The sequence below is a fragment of the Notolepis coatsorum genome, assembly GCF_963971535.1.
Source record: "Notolepis coatsorum genome assembly, chromosome: 14".
Taxonomy (NCBI): domain Eukaryota; kingdom Metazoa; phylum Chordata; class Actinopteri; order Aulopiformes; family Paralepididae; genus Notolepis; species Notolepis coatsorum.
This window is the reverse complement of record NC_140178.1, coordinates 53,694,152-53,712,500: the sequence shown is the minus strand read 5'-3', so window position 1 is coordinate 53,712,500 and position 18,349 is coordinate 53,694,152. Positions and strand designations below refer to the sequence as shown.

General features: G+C 41.8%; 1 protein-coding gene across 4 annotated transcripts in view; it reads right to left on the bottom strand.

The window, feature by feature from the left end:
* Positions 1 to 223: 223 nt before the first annotated feature.
* The window catches only part of LOC311240025 (uncharacterized protein), a 135,714-nt gene continuing 117,588 nt past the window's right edge, over positions 224 to 18,349 (bottom strand). For 2 of the 4 annotated variants that reach the window (XM_084328522.1, XM_084328519.1), the window contains exons 6-8: positions 16,998 to 17,055; positions 15,220 to 15,430; positions 224 to 3,402 (exon numbers count right to left, since the gene is read on the bottom strand). In XM_084328522.1, the coding sequence (XP_084184648.1) occupies positions 2,236 to 3,402; positions 15,220 to 15,430; positions 16,998 to 17,055 (1,436 nt within the window). In that variant the 3' untranslated portion in view covers positions 224 to 2,235. The remainder of the gene's footprint in view (positions 3,403 to 15,219; positions 15,431 to 16,997; positions 17,056 to 18,349) is intronic. The other 2 variants (XM_084328520.1, XM_084328521.1) reach the window with 1 other exon arrangement.

The following is an 18,349-nucleotide window of genomic DNA, read 5'->3' as shown; positions in this document are numbered from 1 at the left end:
CCTGTTTTAAGAATTCACATAATGTTCCTCCTGTGCTCTAGGACTGTTCTGTCAGTATTTGTGAACATGTGACTCTCATAAAGCTAGGAATCAGAGAAAGAACCCTCCAATGGGTAATGTAACTGGGATGTAAAATCTGAGGCTGGTCCACAGACAATGAATGGGGCTCTGAGTTTATGGGTCCATAAAATATTTGCTGTGAGCCCTTGCACCCAAATTAGGTTTATATTGGTAGAAGGTCTGAACCAGAATTAAATGCTCAATTGTAAGAGGTTACCTTTATTTAAGGTCTAGGGGAACACAGGGAGTAAGATAACAAGTTTACCCCAAACCTTTGCAAAAATGGAACCAAAACGACAAAAAGGCTGCTGAAACACTTTTAAGTGCAACAATGAATAACATTTATTTACAAAAATATGAATGAAGCTAGGCATGTAGAAAATATTATTTAGGTCCGGGAAACTGCTACAAAACACCATATATATGTAACAGTATTCATATCGTCACCTTAAACTTCGATGCCCCGAGGGAGTTTCAAACCTGTGGTCTGCCGAACCACAGGTCGACAGCACAGGCCGCTATACCAAGAAGTGAACTCACTGCTTTGTAACGTGTCTATTGTGTCTTTTAATTCATTGGACGCCAGTCACGATGATAGTCGGGTTAACTCGCCGCCGCTTGGGCGCCAATCACGATGATAGTCAGGTTTTAATCGTTATTTCTTTTATTAGCGATATCCATTCATTTTCATCCATCCAACCTGATGTTATCGTTGGAAATGGGTCTGAGCTCGCAAAAGGGCAAATACCGCCGCCTATCGTCTCCCGGATGGTATTGCACATCATTGGATTGGATTGGCTGGGGATGTGAATCAAGAAAAAAGTCCGGTCCGCGTTTTGCTTCTCTGGCATGCAGTATCGTTGTACCACGTTGACTGGGGGGGAATGGGTCTGAGCTCGCAAAAGGGCAAATACCGCCACCTATCGTCTCCCGGATGGTATTGCACATCATTGGATTGGATTGGCTGGGGATGTGAATCAAGAAAAAAAGTCCGGTCCGCGTTTTGCTTCTCGGGCATGCAGTATCGTTGTACCACGTTGACTGGGGGGACTGGGAGCAGCGTGGATTATGTGTTTTGGACTATAACATTGGATCAATGGACGCAATCGATATTTGGAATGGCGATCAGGAATTGCATTAATCTTTTTGCAGAACATCTGATGTGAGGTAAGGACTCTGTCTTGGGTTAATCAGATGTTTTTTCACAACGTGTCCGTGTGTGTGCGTGCGTGCCGTTGGCGCTGAGCAAGGCACGGATAAGCGATTTTTCAGCCCGCTTTTGTATCGTGCATAAGGACACATACTATTGATAATCTAGCGTTTATTTGAAAACGATTAATAAATCAGCCGAAAAATTACATGTTTTGTGTATTCCACTAAAGGGCTATTATCGCGTCTTTCTCTGGAATTACTAGAAATCTCCAAAACTATACTCTTATTCAAACCGGTATAAAACGGAAATGTACAGATGAAAAAACAATCAGTTTCGTACATGTTGACTGCAAGCAAGTCATTGATAAGCAACTAATTTGGTCATATAGGCGTGGCGGTCAATGAGTTAAGGGTGAGAGTGAGTTTAACCCATAGTACCGCTACTCGCCACAGTCACTTCACAACATCTTATGTCCATTGTGACTGCGCCTCACGGTACCATCTGTTACATATATATATATATTTTTTTAACTTGGTGGTTATTCTTGATCTTAAAGGGGTAAGTTCCAGATTTTGGAACCATAGCCCTACTTAGCAATGATGTTGTCCATCTGTAGAGGCCTTTCTCAGCACAATCCATGCTGTTCTTCATACTGGATACACACATCTATGGCTAGTTTGCCACAAAACAAATGTAAAGTAATGACCTCACTGTAAAAAGCACTTTACTTTGAGTAGTTTTGTGAAGGAAGGTGGGTATCCATTATGAAGAACAGCATGAATTGTGTTAGAAAAGGACTCAACCTGACAACACCAGTGATGAGTAGAAAATAGGGCTAGGGATCAAACATTCTGAATGTACCCTTTAACCTTGTGGGGGAAAAAACGTTAAATGTACTACATGAGTTGATTTGACGTGAATTGTTGTATTGGTGGTCATCTCCTTCCTCCCCTTCTGTTGGATCAGTGTTGTAGTTCTACCCGGCTTGCTCCACTTCAGCACCAGAGATCCTTCCCCAGCATTTAACCTAGTGAGACTTTCCCTCCCGCTTGATCGTCACACTCCGGTTCCGGCATAGAGTCTGCCTCCTGGCTCTCCTCTTGGTCCTTTGAGCTGGACTCCAGATTGTGGTACCGCTGAATGTGGTTCTTCAGACTGACGTTGTGGTTGAAGCCCTTCCCGCACTGAGGGCATGTGAAGGGCAGCTCCCCCGTGTGGATGCGCATGTGTGAGCTGAGGTGGCTCTCCTGGTTGAAGGAGCGCTGGCACACTTCACAGACAAAAGGCTTTTCCCCTGTGTGAACCAGCATGTGCCTTTCCAGTTTGGTGCAGTTTCTAAACTCTTTCAAACATGTCAAACAGAGGTGCCTTTTAAGTTTTCCGTGTGTTCGCAGGTGACCGTTTCGTTTCTGGATGCTGGAGAATTTCTCAGAACATTCTGAACACCCATAAGGACGCTTCTTAGCTTTGTGGTTCTTTTCATGGTTGTGCTTGTCCAGCTTTGTTTGAAATGATTTGAGGCAGAACTTGCATGGATGGGTCCGGTCAAGTCTGTGATGTTGGCCTTTATGTATCAGGAGGCCACGCTTTGAAATGCAACGCTTTCCACAGTCGAGACAAATGTACTTTTTCAGCTTGTGCTCACATGTATGGCTTTTGTGGTTTGCGGCCAAAACACCGCATTCGGTGCAAAGTGGTCGGCGCTTGTAGTCGTGTTCACCTTTGACATGTTCCAGAAAGCCTTCCAGATCATCAAATCTCATGTAGTATTTGTCAAATCCAACTGCTTCTTCCCGTACACACATCCCACAGGCGTGCAGCTTCTTATGTCGCTGTGTGGTGCAGGTGAGTTTGGACTCCTCTGCACAGTCGACACACCACTCCACCAGCTTCATGTCCGCTCCAGATTCCTCTCTTTCCTTTGAAGGTGCATCGAGTTCCGAGTTCTCAGAGGAGTCGGAGTCCAGGAGGGGTTCATTTTCCTCATCTGAGGGACACCATTCATCTGAACTTTCCTCTGGCACTTTGTCATCATCTGAAAGCATCTCCTCATCATCTGAAGGCATATCCTCCTCGTCACTGACTACATCGCACTCAAACAACTCTGACGTGAACTCCATGGTCAAGGTACAAACATCTTCCAAGTCTTGCTTTTTGTTTTTAGAATCAGCCTTCTTTGGCTTCTTTGTCTGCAAGGTAAAATATAGTCAAGTTAGACCGCGCTCACAAGTTCTAACACTGGGTGCTGTAATCCCATAAAGTTCAGTATATCAAAAAGCAGGGTAGCCGGACCAGCACTCTCAGGTTTAATGTTTTTAATGGCAGCCTGAATAGATAGCAGACATGTTTCGGACAATGTCCCATATGGCTAGCCTTATCACTGAAGAAGGACAGTGTCCGAAACATGTCTGCTATCTATTCAGGCTGCCATTAAAAACATTGAACCTGAGAGTGCTGGTCCGGCTACTCTGCAAGGTAAAACAAATCAAGCTTTCAGAGGTAAAGAAATTGTATCAACACATTAGCAACACATGCGCTGTTCAGGAGTAGGTGCGAAAAAGCTACTATAGCTCGGCATTAGCTTGGTAACGTGAGTGCCGTCATGTTAACGTTAGCCGCCTCAGTTAAACCTTGCGACGCCTCGTTAGATGAGACTTGTGAATCCCCCTCGCCGGATTCCTCGTTCTTCTATTTTTCACTCAAAATAAAAGTTAATGGAGAAATGAGTGAAATGGTCGCACTGTATGTAGCCGTTAGTCTCCACTCTCCATCGCTTTGTTTCCCCCAATTCAGATTTAGGGTTGATACAACCATAATAATAATATGGTTAATAATTAATAATAGTAATATGATAATGTAAACATGATCATTAAAAATACCTGATGAGAAAATGTGTCTTTAAAATGCTGTTACGGATGCATGTAGCCTATATGGATGGAATATTGTTGATATGGCACACTAGTTAACAAGAACATTTCAAACGGGCACTTCATGTCAAAAAAGTTGCAGACTCCTGCTCTAAGAGTATAGACTTAGATAAAAAAAAATAATAAACTGCACACTGGACTTTTTAACACATTGACCGCCGGGGGTTGTGCCCATCTCATACCCCTCTCTGCCACTGTTAAAAGCCTATGGAGATGTTTACATTCTTTGCAGGGCTATTTTTTTATTGTATTGCTATATTGACATTACTATGGCCCATTCAACATCGATTATATATCGTTCAGGATGTGGGAACATTATACTTTTTCATTCATACATTGTTGTGTTAATACCTTCGAGAATATAAGTATGTTTTTAATCTTTTCTGCTGTAATTCCAAAAACGCTAGTTATAGGCTCAAACGCATATGATAGATTATCGATTGCCGTTTCTTTCCCATACACGATATATAAAAAAATTCAAATGTATATGATCGGTATACATTATGCTTCATCATATGTGGAGGAAAGGGGGGGGGGGGTAGTTTATAAGTCCTTGATCATCAGTAACGGCTTTATGTAGTATGGGTGATATATTGATCAGATGGTTTGCAGTCAGGGTTAGAAATTTAAAAAAAAATCCAAGGGCTTTTTTTGCCCCCCTTAATTGATTTTCGGGGGCTTTTTTTTGTATTTCGGGGGCACCGAATTTTTATGATGAAAATTAACAAAGATTATAAAACACTTTGTCAACACTTTTTTTTTCAGTCTTCGTCCCTATGTTTGATAACGTAATGTTAATGTCTCCATATATAGGGCTCTACGCTAACCTTTTCCCCAAGGAGCACATGTGCTCCTAAAAAAAAAGGGGAAAAAAAGACAGACCAGTGGGAGGCATGGTCTAACAACGTTCGAGACAGGGGAGGGTAGAATTGGATAATACAAAATTGGGATGGGAGAAAAATAGAAAATGGGGAGAAAAAGTAGATACAAAAAAAATAATAAAATCTAAATAAAAATTTAGGAGCACACAAAGAAATTTAGGAGCAGTGAAAATTGTTCAAGTAACGGAGTTTATTAACAAACTATTTATTACATGCATATTATACTGTGCGTGTGCATACTAGGGATGGGCGTGAATAATCGTTACTCGTAGCTATGAGAAAAATAGAAGAAAAGAAATCGAAATTATTAATCATTTATATGAAAAAAAATTATAAATTTTTATTTTTTTTTACATATTTGTTCACATGTATGTGTAAGATTATAACTGTTTGTTGGTTTCCTTAAACATATACGTGAATGAAAAAAAATAAGTAAAAAAAATAAAATAAAAAAATCTAATAAAAATTAAATATAATTTTTTTTTATTTATTTTTTAAAGAATTTTTTCCCCCTTCTCGAGTAATACACGATCACTCGAGTATAGCATGCGATCAATCGATCTGGATTTTTCTTTAAAATGCCCATCCCTAGTGCATACTAAGGGCTAAACATCTGTGCAAAGTGTCGGGGGCTTTTCTTGCCCCCCTTAACACTTTGGGTGCCGGCCAGAAATCCGGAAAATGACTGTGGATTGCCAGCTATATTTAACATGGATAAGTTCCCCTTCTTTGCAGGGCTATAACCTTTTAAATCATATTGCTAGATTGCCATTATTAGGGCCCATTCAAAGTCCTATATGTATTGTTCAGGGTGAAGCAACGTTAAACTTTTTCATTCACATATTCATACTAAAGTATGGTCTAATGTAGGGGTGCACCGATATGAAAATTGGCCACCGATACCGATTGTTCAACTAACACAATCGGCCGATACCGATACCAATACCGATAATTGTGGCAAAAAATAAGTATTTTTAATTTTTTTTTAATTTTTTTTAATTTTTTTAATGAAACTACTGTATATTTGTATGTGTGTTTGTATTTGTAGGCCTCTTTACTTACTTAAAAAAGGAAACATCAAGAAATATGTTTATGGTATCACTGATCCCTCTCCCAGTATCGTCTGGCGGCCTGCAGAGGGATACTATTTTCTCAACCAGAGCTTTCAACCAATGCAATGGAACCATTCTGGCGGCCTGCAGCGGGATACTATTCTCTCAACCAGAGCTTTCAACCAATGCAATGGAACCATTTTGATTGACAGTCGATTCGGCCAATTACACCACACCGCTAGCACCCACCTCCTGCTTACCACCAAGCGTTTATTCATTTTTCTACTTCGGGGAATGCCGCCATTGATCTGCTTGCGAGAATGCGAGTCAAACTTAGAACCACAACAAGCTAATACGTTAGCTGCCCGGCAGTGCCCGCCGACCAGCGCGCTCCACAGGATGGCCAAACGAGACACAATGATTTTACTGCAACAAATTTTATAATAAAACAAAGCCTTTCTATACATTTGTCTGGTTGAAAACTTTATTAACAGATTGCAGAATGTGTAGTTGGGTACGGAATGAGCAACGGAATGTAACCGAGCTATGCACGGCTTGCTTGCTATCTTCGGGTAAATACTATGCTGATGTAATTGAACGTGTAACTAACTATAATAACGTTAATGCCACAAAACGAATGTTTGTGTCATTTTAACAGCAGATACTTTCTTAAATGCCATCCTCCCGACAGAGCGGTGTTGATGGGGAGCTCTGATGGATTCGCTTGGTTGTGTTATTAACATTGAACAGCTAACCGAAAGCTAGGGTTAACTAATGTTAAAGGTTTAGCCATAACGTTACGTTGGCTAAAGTTGGGGCTATTCTTAATCCAGTAATAATGGCTGCAGACCTGCAAGCAAAGTACAGCAAGTTGGCAAAGGAGTATTCCAACGTAAATCACATTTTCACCAGTAACGTTAGTCTTCTGCCTCCCGGCTATGAACGGACTCGGAGTAATGCCTTGCTGCTATGGGTAATAATAATATGCTGATGTTATTGTCCGTGTAACACTAACTATATAACGTTAATGCCACAAAACGAATGCCTTGTTAATCATAAATAGTAACTTTGATGCAGTAGCTTGTGTGTGTGTGGGGGGGACGGCGGGCGTTGTGCAGGTAGGTCGCGAGTGAATTTTTTTTTTTGCCTTTTGACGCTACACAAATGGATGGTTAGTTATCGGCGACTGCTATCGGCACATTTGAGCTTATCGGCCGATAGGCCGATAGCAGTCAACAAGGCACTTATCGGCCGATACCGATACCCGACCGATATATCGGTGCACCCCTAGTCTAATGTATAAGTATGTTTCATCTCTTTCTGCAGCTTTCTCCAGAACGTGATATATAGCCCCAAATGCATTATATTGATGATGCAATACAGTTTTATGGCAATCGGCGCGATATAAAAAATTCCAACTAGACGTACTTCTAGAAGTTACTACACGTCATCTGATGTTGACCGGATGGGCTAGGGGGCGTTTATAATTCCGTGGGCAGCGTTATACCAATCATCTAATGTGGGTCAAATGTTGATCATAGCAGTTAGTATCGAAGACGGTAATTTTACACGCTAAAACTCACCCCAGTCTCCTCGCGCCGTTGGGCGATCAGCGTAGAGTAGAAATTTTACCATTATGGGATGTCGATTTACCCGGTCCATTTCCAGGTTGTATAATGGTATATACGTCCAAATCATGTTGTTTTTCGAGTTATTGGCAATGGATCGCTATGTATTGTGACGAGCCAGAGTGCCGGGAGCCAAACAGAGTGCCCGGAAGTAATATGGTTAAACAGCACATCGCCCAGAGCACTTCCTGTTTGGCGATTGCGCCGATCGGCCACCAGATGGCGCTCCTGAACCGCCAGAGAGCTCAGTGGGTCCTCCTGGTGGATCTCAGGCCAGCGGAGGGGAAATATGAATCCGATCACAGATTTTTGAAATATTGATATTAAAGACGCTGTAAAGCGTCTTTCGGCAACTTGAGCATGGCCGGGAAGGACGCTGTAACACGTCTTCTGGCAGTTAAAGTGTTAACTGATTTTCGAGGGCATTTGGTCAATTTTCAAGGGCATTTTGCCCCAAGCCCCCCTTAATTTCGAACCCTGTTTGCAGTGAAATGAATAAACAATCGGGCTGAAAATAACGTTATATTCCCCTTACCGTGGGCCGATGAGACTGGCGGTGAAAGATCCCAATTATTCGACGCCGATCGCCTAGGTCCATTTCCGGTTTGTATGGCGCAATAAACACCGAAATCATATCGATTATTAAGTTTAGAAAGCGGTCCATATGTACTATAGTGTCTGTCAGGAGTCCCGTAGCGAGATGTGACTGCCGGAGGAATTTCCTCAATGCAGCGATGGCACTTCCGGTTTTTGCTAGAGTGTAACTCGCCCGACCATCCACCAGGCGGCGGTATTGAGCTGTTGCAGTCACATCTAGGGTCCCGCTGGAGTCCGGAGGTTGGCTGGATGGCGAAAAAATGAAATATTGATCTAAAAAAACGCTGTACAGCGATCTTGGCAGACAACGCATGGCGGGCAATAACGCTGGAAAGCGTTTCTGGCGCCCAATGTGTTAACACCATTTACTGAAAGACAAACATTTAAATGCCAACATAGATCCTCATCAGGTCATTACTGTGCACTTCCTCTTCCGTTTTTAAATGCTACATCATGTGACAATCAATCAGTGATCACAGGTGTGGGCCCACAGTAATGACCCAACTAAGATCCATGTTGGATTGAAACAGTCCATTTTCCAGTAAATTGTGTTAACAGAGGCCAGCGTATGTGTTTATTTTTTATTTTAAAGGAGCTATAGTTTGGCTGTTGATTTTGGGGTGAAATATTTTCAAATAATTCAACCAAATTCGACAATGCCCTTCCCAATTACAACGTATCAGGATACCTCCAAAGCTAAGCAGCTATGTGTTAGCAGCAGGCCTTTGTGTATGCGCATAACAACTAGGGGTGGGAATCACCAGTTTCATCACGATACGATACGATATCGATTCTTTGGACAACGATACGATATTTTCCGATATCACAAAGTCTGCCACGATACGATTCGATTCAGGTGCCTGCGATCGATATGAGACGATATTATATGCCCATTTAACACAATCGGTAACATTTAAATCAACACAAAAAAAGGCAATGGAAGGGCGGCTACGTGGCGTAGTGGGCAAGGCGCTCGCCACGAAATCTGGAGACGCTGGGCTCGGCTGTTCAAGCCCAGCGCTCCACATTTGCTTTCAGTTTAGCTGGTCGTCCGTACTAATACACATTGGCCGTATTAGGGGGTGGGAAACTGATGGGTGGGGATCGGGCGTTGTGGACAGCGACTCCTACAGGTTGGTTGGTGCGCCTGCGCAGTGGAATCAGGAAGTGTCGGGGGCAGCGTGAGCCTCCCACGCGTTACTCCTCGCCACTGAGAGACCGAGCTGCGCAGGTGAAAAGATGCGACTGCTGTTACCTCAAGTACTGGAGGGGACTTGTGCTATGTATGACTTAGTCCACATTGCAGCCGGCTTGTGGGAGGCAAGAAACAGCGTTCGTGACAGGGGAGGGTTGAATTGGATGATACGAAATTGGGATGAGAGAAAATATAGAAAATGGGAGAAAAAGTGGATATAAAAAAAAAAAAAAAGGGCAATGGAAATATCATTTGACATTTTTATTTTTGATCTCTTCCAGACATTTAAATGAAAAACAATCTATTGTTTTTAATACAAATAGACCTCCTGTTAACTGTTTTTGGTTAGTTTCTTTTTTTCCCCGATATTAATATCCTATCACAGCGCTGTATTTTGGCTGGAAAAGGCATATTGGGAGTCAGAAGGTGCAGTACCGGCCAGATCCTGTTAGTGGGGCTATCTCGAGAATGCAGTAACCCCCCCTCCTTCCCAGTCTCTCTATGGCTCTATCAGCTTAGCTTAGTTAGCTCACGCTAACGCAACGTTAATTTCGGTATTTAATGCGACGTGGGCATAAAGGAATGGCGAGGATGCATGTTAGATGCATTTGACCCCTTGTGGGGGAAAAAACAACAGGCACTTATTTCGGGCAAAATAGGCGGACTCTAAGGCAATGCTGTCTAACGTCTACACACGCTGAGCTACTGTTGTTGTTGTTGTTGTTGCAGCCGGGTGGATATGCTCACGAGGGGATTTTCAAAATAAGAGTATCGCAATATGAATCGATCTTTTTACGTTGCATCGATCCTATTTGATAATTGATAATAGATCGATATATCGATCTGGATCGATGTATCGTCCCACCCCTAATAACAACTAGGGATGCACCGAAATTTCGGTGGCCGAAAACTTTCGGCCGAAAATGGCCTTTCGGCCGAAAGAGTTTTTTTTCACCGAAAATATGTCACCGAAACAGAAACAACCTGTAACCTAACGCGTGTTGTTGTGATGATGTCGCGGTGTCGGGAGTCGCGCTGTTTCTATGTAAACTCTGCGCGCAACGCGTCCAATAAATGCGTCTTTAACATGCTTTTATGTCCTTATTTACTATATGCCCGTCGCGGTTAATCACTGAGTGATCTAATATGCATATTATTCGGAGCGAGAGGGGGGGGGATTGTGTTTCTCACATTGACGCTGTCTGTCTGTCGCGCGTCTACTGTGCCGAGTCAAGAGAGCACATTCAGCTGGGGACTAGAAAGGTGCGAGTAGAGTAGAGCACAGATGTCCGCTGCGCAGCCAGAGAAAAGATGGGATTAATGTACTGTATGCATTCAGAAGTGCTGAATAAATGTTTTATGGACCCATAATAGTGATTTGTTATTTAAGTAAAAGTTTTGTCATAATCATATATTTTTCCATAATCATAATGTTCCACAACATTGGTAAAAAAAATTCTATTCTATGAATCATTTTCGGGCTTTCGGCCAACTGTTTTCTATTTTCGGTATCGGTTTCGGCCAAGAATTTCCCATTCGGTGCATCCCTACAACCATGCGTGTCATTAGAGGGTTTGATAAACAACTCGCTCATTCCAATCATTTGACTTTGTTATTTGTTTGATTGGATGTCGTTGTTTTAGCTCCTGCCTCTTACCGGAACAACAGTGTTTTTTCAATTCGGTGTCAAACGTCTTGTGTTTTTGAGTACTATACTTTATCTGTATAATAAGGAATCGAAAATGTTGCCAAAAATCGGCAGCCACCTATTGATCCGTTAATTGCATTCCCCCCCCCTGCCTAGCACCTACTTTGGATGTGTGAGCATATACCAATTTCAGTATAGACTTCATTAGTTTGGAGTCATTGGACAAAGATTATTTGGATATTTCCCCATGACAAAAACTCATGGGGTTTGTCTTTGAATGATTGCCTTATTTTTGTATTTGTTCCAAGTTCATTTACAATCATGACACTCACTGGTGGTCTACTATAGGGATGCACCGATCCGATATTGGTATCGGCCGCCGATATCAGTAAAATAGCTGGATCGGGTATCGGTAAAAAAATATATATATATATCGGATTAAAAAAAATTATAATAAATAAAATAAGAAATAACCATTCAGTACATTTATATCTATGTGTTAATTTGTTACATTTAGTTTCATTAAGTTAGGAAAGTAATGTTTTATGTCAAGCCTGATGTTGCCTTGCACAAAAGAATGATCCCAGTCTCTTCCACACAGTGAGTCATACAGTTTATTAACACTTTGAATGCCGACGACGTGTATTGTCGTCTTTCATGCCCCACGTTTATTAGCGATCTGAATTCATATTTCATCAACCGAGTCTCCCGTTGGTACAGCAGCCCCTCTAGGGAAAAAACGCACCCTATCGTCTATCCCTGTGTAACTGCAGGTCAGTCGATTATACTGGGAGATCCCTGTGGCAGGGTTTTGAAAAAATTGTTGCCGGCCTCAGTGTCCGGTAGATTTCAATCTACCGGTCAAATGAGAGAAATTCCGGTCAGAGTTTATTGAGCTTAAAAACAATTGATAGGCAAAATAATGACAACAAAACAAAAGAATGACATCATCAAGGCATGTAGATTTATAATATTTTTACTTAAAACTAGGCTACTTTTGCGTATAGTCATTATATTCCAAATAAAATAAGTCCCGAGACTCCGTGCTGCTGCCGACTTTAAATCAAATAGGTGTCTGTGGGCAGTCGCCCGACATTAATAAACAGCAGTCTGTTATAATCACATTTTTATGAGCTAACGAATTCCGTTATATTGGACATTTGTATAAATTATATCAAGCGAAGAACTGAGAAATTTGGCAGAGAGAGACGGCAACATTATCGTGGGTTTGCGTGACGACTCTCTCTCTCCACCTCCCAATGACTTATTTGCGAGAGTATGTCGATGCAGAGCAGCAGATTCAGCTGTTTTCTGGCTCTTTTCTGGCTCTATCTGGGGACCGCTCAGCAGCGCCCCCCACCCAACAGCTGAATTGCCAATGGCTGAATTGGAGTACTGCACTGTGCCGCTGCTGCTCCGGCTCTGCAGCTGCACATGCATTCGCAAACCCAGCACTAAGCTCTCGCTGACAACGTTGTTGTCATTATTAGAAGCAACGATGAAACAAATGTAATGATTGTTTTGTTCATCGCATAGGCTATTTAATTTTAGCCTATTTTAATACAATTCAAATAATCAAATTGTGCTTAGAGGGAATTATTTTCACCGGACATTAAGACCGGAGAGATTAAATATGTCGGACTTCAACAGATTTTGCCGGTCAAATACCGGTAATTACCGGCTAACGGAAACGCTGCCCTGTGGGGGTGGCCAACTGGCTCCATTGTGCTGGCGAGCCGTCTGATGAGGGATCTGATCGAGAGTTGGAAAGCAGCGTGGAATATATATTTACAGCAGCCAATAATCAATCAATAAACGCGATCGATATTTGGAATGGCGATCAGGAATTGGAATAATCTTTTTGGAGAATATCTGATCTAAGGTAAGGAGTCTATGTTACCAGTTTTGGGGTAATCAGAGCTGTATTCACTGAGATATCAGCATGTGCCGTGTGTGTGTGTGTGGTGTTGAGGAAATGGATAATAGAATTTTCAGCCCGCCTCTATAGCATGCATAAGTACACATATACTATCGATAATCTAGCGTTTATTTGAAAACGATTCATAAATAGGCCGACAAATGACAATGTGTCTAGTGTATTCGAGAATATTCCAATAAATGGCGTTTATGGGTGAATCTTTCAATTTTCCGAAGATTTTCGAGAGAACGATAGCTTTTCGAAATGCTATAAAAAGGATATGAACCGATTAAAAAACAATCCGTTTCGACAATGTTGACTGCAAACAAGTCATTGATAAGCGACGGGCAGATTAGACACATAGCCATAATTTAAAACATAGATTATGCGTTTTTAACGCTAACATTGAAGTGGATGATGGCATTCAACGGGGTAAAAAGGTAAACAAGGCCGGCAATGATAGTGTTAACACTTTCTTTGCCAGGCTTATGTACATCCTTATACCATCCTCTGCCAGCTCTATTTGTCTATGGAGAAGTTCCTTCTTTGCAGGGCTATAACTTTTTAATTTAATTTTGTATTGCTAAATTGACATTACTATGGCCCATTCAACGTCAATTATCTATCGTTCAGGATGTAGGAACGTTATACTTTTTCATTCACATATTCATACTAAAATACGGTCTAAAGTATAAATATGTTTTTATCGTTTTCTGCAGCATTCTGCAGAACGTGATTTATAGCCCTAAATGCATTATATTGATGATCAAATACATTTTGATAGCGATCGGCGCGAGATAAAAAAAATGTCAAATGGACGTGCTTCTAGAAGTTACTACTTATCATCCGATGTTGACCGGATGGGGGGGGGGGGTCGTTTATAATTCCGTGGCCAACGTTAGATGATTCATCTAGTGTGGGTGATATGATCATTAGAGCAGTTTGTATCGAACACGGTAAAAAAAAACGCTGAAACTTACCCCAGTCTCCTCGGGCCGTTGGGCGATGAGCGTGGAGAAAAAATATTCCTATTATGGGATGTTGAAATATGCGATCCATCTCCAGGTTGTATAATAGTATATACGTCCAAATCATGTTGTTTATCGAGTTATTGGTAACGGATCGCTATCCATTGTGTCTAGCTCGAGTCCCGGGACCTTTAGCGAGTTATCGGACCGAATTTGGATGAGCACCAGTTTCCGTTTCCGGTTTGGGCGATCCGCCGATCGGCCACCAGATGGCGCTCTTGAACCGTTGGAGAGTTGACCAACAGTAGATCTCAAGTCTCCGCGGGAGAAATATGATTGCGATCACAGATTTTTGAAATATTGATCTCAATGACGTGTTACGGCGTCATTGGCAGAATTAGCATGGCGGGGAATGACGAGTTAAGGCGTCCTTGGCGATTAAAGTGTTAATAGAATGAATGAAGTTTATTTTCTGTCTTTGTTTACAACATATCAAAAACACACTTGTGATCCTTTACAATTCTTAAAATCTAAATATATTTTAATAAAAAAAAAAAAAAACGTGGATATATATATATTTATTTTTTTATATAACTTTTTTTGTAAAAAGAAATAAAAAATGGGACAATGGGTATCGGATCGGTATCGGTATTAGTCGATACCCAAACCCAGGTATCGGTATCGGGACTGAAAAAGTCGTATCGGTGCATCCCTAACAGTATATTGATGATTGCCTACTACTGCATATTGGTGTTGAGCCAGTATCAACGGACCACTGGTGAGCACCACTATGTGCTTTAAATGCTATCCATCTAACAAAGTAGAGCTAAACAATACATTAGAATCATACAGATACTGTATGATAAAATGCAATATTGAAATAGTAAAGGATATCAGATTCATTTTTTAAATACCATCAGTGATGACGTAGTGACAATGAATGAGAAGCATCTGAAATCTGCACCATCAAGGACAGAAATACTATACACCATCAGTAGATTGGTCAGCATCATTGTCCGATGACTTATCTAGAGCTTACCCTTGTAGAGCCACTAACAAACCACTAATGGTTAATGTTTTAAGCTTAAAACATAAAAAAACATATTGCAGGGAACTAACCTGTATAACCAACACAGCTCTATAGTCAAGACAGCTCTACAACAAGCACAATAAAAGGCTGATGTCTATTTACCGGTTTGCTTTTCACAGTCTCCTTGACTTCCGTCTCAACTATGGGCGAATGGCTCCACCACTCCCTCTGATGGCTACAGATCTGACACTCCTGAATGACAGAGAAGCGGCCGATTTCCTCCTCAATCCGGGCGTTGGTTTCAAAGCCACATATGCCACACACTTCGAACAGCTGCAGCAGACAGTCTCTTGCCACATGGAGGTTCCAGTTCCTGTTAAAAGGTTGGGTTGGAGGTTTTCATATTTGAGATCTTCAATTTCAGACAACCAATATGTACCGTAAAGCTATAGGTTTCGTAGAACATGTACACATTTAGATGTGTATCGTTTATTGTAATTAGCCCTTTGTTAACACTTTGAATGCCACTCACGAGATATCTCGGGTTTTTAATAGTGACGTTGAATGCCACTCACGAGATTTCTCGGATTTTTTTTTTTTAGCGATCTGAAAAATTATTGCATTACCCGAGCCTACCCGAGTATAGCCGAGCGGCGCCGGCGATCACTGTGGAAAAAAGCGCCCCCTGTCGTCTCCCAGATGACATAAGTGATTTTGGAATGGACTCAATGGACTCCGGTACTCCACATTTTCCAGTCCACAGATCCAGCCGGGGTTACCACAGTTCATTCTGGAACCTCAGATGCCCGCTGATCATGGAGTTCTACAGTATCGCGTTGGATCCATACACGTATCGATTTTTTCGAATGGTGATCAGGAATTGGAATATACCAGTTGGATACCATCTGATGTCAGGTAAGGACTCTATGTTATCAGTGTTAGGATAATCAGAGTAAGTTTGATGGAAGATATAGGCTGTTTTGTGAAATGTCTTCTTTCGGTTTCACTGTAAAAGTCCGAGAGGAAATCAACGAGGCGATTATCCGTGCGCGGCCGTAATGTGCTTGCGTGCACGTATAATATTGATCATCTAGCGTTTATTTGAAAACGATTCATAAAAAGGCCGACGAATATCAACGTTGTGGAATATTCCACTAAAAGACGATTTTCATAGAATGCTCCAGAATGAGCTGTTTTTTATATCAAAACGGGGGCTTTTCTAACTGCTCTGAAACGGAAACGACGCGATAAAAAAACAATCTGCCTTGACAGCACTGACTGGAAAATAGTCTTTGATAATGCGATGGGCAGATTAGACACATAGCCATAATTTAAAACATAGATTAGGCGATATTAACGTTAACATTGGCGCCGATGGTGGCATTCAGCCGGTAAAAAGGAAAACCAGGCGTGGCGCTCAAAGTGTTAAAAGGAGCTGCAAGTGATATATATATATGAATATGTTAATCTTTTTTAACATATATAACGGTCCCCCTGTGGCAAACACACAAAACTGACAGGACGAAATGTGAGTGGGGGAGACATTGCACGCTCACACCCTGTAAAAATGTACTCAGTCATTTTTTGTTTTAATGGTTAATGAATGAGAAGCTTGCATTGGCTTCTGGCTTCAGAGTACATTTTATGCAAATCCAGGTCTAGAGTGTCAGTGACTACAGACCTGAAAAGCTTTTCACAGTTTGCTTCTGAAGTGAATTACAAGTCCCATGAAAACATTCCTTAATAAGTTAATCTTGGACATCAGCACAGTAGCTGGGCCTGCTATGGATAAAAATGTGTCCCAAATCAAAACAGAAATCATAATTGTAGAACTTGAGCCCAGAGCTGTAACATGTGTTCCAGTTAACCTGGAGCCAACTCTAGGATAATAAGATGCACAACAATGTGAAAAACACTAATTTGTGCAACGTTCAACATACTTGGATAAGACATCTGTGTTTGTTCCAAAATCCTTAACACAAGGACGTGTCATCACACCTGTGGAAAGAGCGTACTTTTAGCCAAAACATCCTGCAAAACAGCAATCAAAGAGGTCCTTTAAAGATGCACTGACCATTTGACGTTAGGACATCCAGACTCAAATCACAAACAGACATGGAATAAGCATGTGTGGTTGAGTCTTCACTCCATCTGAGCCATTAGGATCTTGTAGACTAAACTCAATAACGTGCGTATTCCATGTAATTGTACAAAGTGAGTCTACATGGTCCTCATTTCAAATTATTAAAAATCTTAGTGCATCTTTAACACTTTGGATGCCACGCCCGAGATTTCTTGGGTTTACCCCCCCCCCCCGACCGTTGAATGCCCATCATGAGATTTTTTTTTTAATTAGCAATCTGAAATCATATTGCATCAAGCGAGCCTACCGTTGGATATCCAGGCACCGCCGGCGCTCAGATGTGAAAAAAGCGCCCCCTATCGTCTCCCAGATGGTAAATCACCCTTTTGGATTGGACTCAATGAAAGTGAATGGGAGAACAGATTTCTGACTCCACATTTTACTTCTCACTGATGTAACCAGGGTCTACCAGAGTTCATTCTGGAACCTTGGTGCCACGGCGAATATGTGTTATACTGTACACACGGTGGATCAATACAATTTTTTGATCCACTTTTTCTCCCATTTTTCTATATTTTTTTTTTTTCTCCCATCCCAATTTCGTATCATCCAATTTCAACCCTCCCCTGTCACGAACGCTGTTTCTTGCCTCCCACAAGCCGGCTGCAATGTGGACTAAGTCATACATAGCACAAGTCCCCTCCGGTACTTGAGGTAACAGCAGTCGCATCTTTTCACCTGCGCAGCTCGATCTCTCAGTGTCGAGGAGTAACGCGTGGGAGGCTCACGCTGCCCCCGACACTTCCTGATTCTACTGCGCAGGCGCACCAACCGACTTGTAGGAGTCGCTTGTTCACAACGTTCGATCCCCACCCTTCAGTTTTCCCTCCCCGTAATACGGCCAATGTGTATTACTGCGGACGACCAGCCAAACTGAAAAACAATGTGGAGAGCTGGATTCGAACACGCGAATCCTAGCGTCTCCACACTGGTGGCGAGTGCCTTAGACCACTACACCACCTAGCCGCCCTGTGGATCAATACAATTATAGATTTTTTCGAATGGTGATCAGGAATTGGAATATACCATTTGGATACCATCTGATGTCAGGTAAGGAATCTATGTCATCAGTCTTAGGATAATCAGACTCGTTTTCACGGAGATATAAGCGTTTCCACTATATGTGATATTGCTGTTTCACTGTAAAAG